The 4,017-nt window shown below is 39.3% G+C and overlaps 1 protein-coding gene across 1 annotated transcript; it reads left to right on the forward strand.

The window, feature by feature from the left end:
* The first annotated feature begins 490 nt into the window (after positions 1–490).
* Positions 491–2,675, forward strand: LOC103629915 (uncharacterized). Its single transcript, XM_035958891.1, has 6 exons — positions 491–543; positions 1,068–1,165; positions 1,239–1,549; positions 1,648–1,726; positions 1,853–2,442; positions 2,530–2,675. The coding sequence occupies exons 1-5, from the start codon at positions 491–493 to the stop codon at positions 2,437–2,439; spliced, it is 1,128 nt and encodes a 375-aa protein (XP_035814784.1). The 3' UTR covers positions 2,440–2,442; positions 2,530–2,675.
* The last annotated feature ends 1,342 nt before the right edge of the window (positions 2,676–4,017 follow it).

Here is a 4,017-nt window from a genome sequence, read left to right on the forward strand (position 1 = left end):
GGAACCACACATCTTCAGAGAGCTTGCAACTTATCTTAGAAGGAGAAGGATCATTGTTGATACAAGGATCACGGTCGAGGAGAAGTTGGGGTTCTTCTTATACATGCTAAGTCGCAACGCCTCATATCAGGATCTCCAAGTGTATTTTGGGCACAGTAATGACACCTTCCATCATCACATCAACCACTTCTTCAATAAGGTCATTCATGTCCTATCTCGTCGCTTCATTCAGCCTCCTGATCCTAATCAAGTGCATCAAAAAATCCAAGATAATCCTAGATTCTATCCATTCTTCAAGAATTGTCTTGGTGCCATTGATGGAACTCACATTCCTATTTTCATATCTCCCGATAAACATTCTCCTTTTCGAAATCGGAAAGGAACACTAAGCATAAATGTGATGGTGGCATGTGATTTCGATCTCAATATCACTTTTGTTTCTAGTGGATGGGAGGGATCGGCCACAGATTCTAGAGTGCTAAGATCAGCTATGAGCAAGGGTTTCCAGGTACCTCCAGGAAAATTCTATCTAATTGATGGAGGGTATGCAAATACTCCATCTTTTCTTGCTCCATACCGAGGAGCTCGGTACCACTTGAAGGAATTTGGGGCTGGACATCGAAGACCACAGAACCCGAAGGAGCTCTTCAACCATCGCCACGCACTTCTGAGGAACCATGTGGAAAGGGCTTTAGGGGTGCTTAAAAAGCGCTTCCCCATTCTCAAAGTTGCCACGTTCCACACACTAGAAAACCAAGTAAAGATACCTATAGCTGCTGCCATCTTCCACAATCTAATCCGATCACTTCATGGTGATGAAGATTGGTTAGATCATCAGCCGGATAATATTGATCCATCAAACTTTGTTGCTCTACCAAGTGGTGATCAAATGAGTGACCCAGGCACTACACAAGGCAATGCTTTAAGAGATACCATCACCTAAGAAATGTGGGCTCAATACCAACAACATCTAAATTAGTATTTTCGTGGTTGAATAAGTTGTAATAATTTAAATTAGTAGTATTGTAAAATGTAATAAGTTTTTTCTTTAAAAAGTTATAAAAAAGAGTGGAAGTGCGTAGGTTCATTCCTACAACAAGTGCTACTAAAAAGAAGACTTCTCTTAAATGCAGTGGGGCAAAAAAGAGTGGAAGTTCTCCAAGAGGTATTGTGTTCAATGTTTCTTCATGCTTTCTTGTAAGTTTTGTATTACTGATGCGTGACCATTGTTTATGTAGTAGTGAAACAAAGAGCGGATTGGAATCCAGGTCTTGAGAGGTCTCTTGTTGACATTCTCCATGAATTTAAAGAAAGTGGATATAGAGGTGACAATGGTTGGAACTCCGAAGGGTGGAATAGAATGGTCAAGGAGTTTCATGTGAGGAACAAGTATGTCTCCTTTACAAAGTCTCAAATTCAGGATAAAGAAGGTCAGCTGAAGAGAGACTACAAGATGCTCAAAGCAGCAAAGCAACAGAGTGGGTCCACCTGGAATGAGAAAAGGAATATGGTTGAAGGACCACCAGCTTTGTGGGAGAATCTCATGGTGGTAAGTTGATTTATTGAAATTCAATTATTAAATTAGTTATGTAGGATAACCTTATAATGATAATCTCGTATTTGATCAATGTTTTTTTAATTGTGCAGACATTTCCTAAAATCAAGAAGTTTAACAACAACAAGGCAACCTTCCCGCTTTTTGATGCTTTGGGAGAGCTTTATGATGGTAAGTTTCCAAACATCATATTGAAATATATAATATAGTTTAACTTCTGAATTTCCCATTCTTTCCACTCGTGCTCTAGGTAGAGACATATTTTTGCTAAGTTTATATTTCTTTGTCATTGTGTAGGACACTTGGCTGAAGGGACTTGGAATTGCACTTCTCTTGAGGCACCGCAAGAGGAAGAACTGAATGAGCAACTTCAGGATGCAGAAGATAGACCACAAGGCTTTGATCTGAATGTTGTTCATGATGTAGATGATGAAGTTGATGATGCACTCGCTGAAAGGAATGAAGATATGCTTCAAGGAAGGGCTAATACTCTGTCACGAGATGAAGAAAGTGGACAGCGAAGACCTGCTGCGTCAAGAAACAAGCAAGAAAAGGAACCAAAGAAGCCTAGAAAGACTGACAACATAGAAAATATGATGAACAAATACCTAGAAATGAGGAGCAAGCAAGTAGAAGATGAAGCTGCAAGAGAAAAGGAAGCAAGAGAAAAGGAGACAAGAGAAAAGGAGGCAGCTCAAAGTGAAGATTTCTCCATCAAAAGGTGCATATCAGTTCTGAACACAATGGAAGAAGTGACCAAAATGGAGAAGGCAAAAGCATATTCAGTCTTCACCAAGAGCAAAGAGAATAGAGAGACTTTCATATGTGCATGTGAAGCGGATCAAGAATCAGCTTTGATTTGGCTAAGAAATGAGATGGCTTAGTAGGTATGATATTTGTGTCTTTACCTTCCACTCAACCATATTCACTTGGGCCTTTATATTCCAATCTAATTGTTCCATTTGTTTGGACAGGTTTGGGTGATCAATCGGTGATGCTTAGCACATCTGGAGGTTTCTTATTTTGAACTGACATGCTTAGTTCTAAAGTGGTGTTTCTTCTTAGCACATCTGTTCTATCTCTTAGCTGTTGAAGATGTCACATGTCACAAGTTATACCTGTCTGCCATCGTTAAGCTTTATAATAATGTGTATCAATCCGAGCGTGCATCTATTAGAATTTTTTTTCTCCCTTTCTGAATCCCAACCGTTGTCTGATACTGAAAATTCAGGCCTCAAAGTACATGTTTTTTGTTGTTGTTGAGACAGATTTGTGACATGGTAACCATCACAAGGTATCTGAACGTTACTCTCATCGTACCAGAGTTGGATAAAAAAAATTTATCACAATTTTTTTTGTTGTGGTCCAACATCGCCTACTACCGCTGTCAGTGTGTGGCTGAAAATTTGATTTCAACTGACAGGATTCAATCCTTTGCTTGATTCATTCCAGCCGGATTAATTACATGTCCGGAACAAGTGAAAGGGCCGGATCCACTGAATCCTGGCTTGTAACTGTTCCTATAGCCTGGATTCATTCTTGAGCTACCGAACAGACCCCTATTCAATTTTAACTAGGATGAGGTTCAATCTTCTCTGATCCCTCTCAATCTACTTCGATTCAGATCGTGAGGTGCATGCACGCCTACGTTTGCATGTTGATGGAAAGAAGTCACAAGTCAGGACCAGCTCCGATAATGTGAAAAAGGGTGGCGTGGCCCAGCTCTGGTAATTGAGCATGTGTAATGCTGTAACGTACGCAGGATTATCCGAGTTGGAGTTATGTAAACAAAGATTTTGTTTTAAGAATTGAAGTACATGTTGCCTCCAAAATTTAAAAGGTTTTAATGGTCTCGTAGTAGTGCTGACTACCTTGCATAAAGATGGAATAATCCACAGAATACCTAAACGACATGGAATCCAATACATGTAACCCGTTCTGGTCAGATAAAAATTATTTTTAATAGAATTAGAACTCTTCTAAATTAACTAACTAGGAATAAAATCATCTGTACACTCTACATAAAAAGAGACAGAATTACTTCTCTTATAACACATCATGTAATATGACCTAACGCTTACACGCACGCTTACACCACACGGCTCGTACTTTATTATTATAATACTAGTTAGTTGCGTGTGCTAATGTACGCCCTGTAATGTTAATTAAATACTTGATATTTATAATTGGCCATAGTGCCGCCATGACCAGCACCTCCAGCCTCCTCAAGGATGAAGTGAGCTGGAGTGTGTTAGTACGTGCATTTTATGTTCGTAAAAAGTTAAATTAATGCCTTGCAGTTCTTTTCTTTGAGCCATGATTTTGTGCAAAGATAAAAACGAACTCAAGTTGCAAATGCTGTCTCCACAAGCTCTCCTATCCCATCCCATCCCCTATCTCTTTCTCTATTTTAAATTTCGCTGTGTAAATCTATAATGCAAATCTCCGATTTTACACGATCT

Source organism: Zea mays, chromosome 5 (genome assembly GCF_902167145.1).
Source record: "Zea mays cultivar B73 chromosome 5, Zm-B73-REFERENCE-NAM-5.0, whole genome shotgun sequence".
NCBI classification, from domain to species: domain Eukaryota; kingdom Viridiplantae; phylum Streptophyta; class Magnoliopsida; order Poales; family Poaceae; genus Zea; species Zea mays.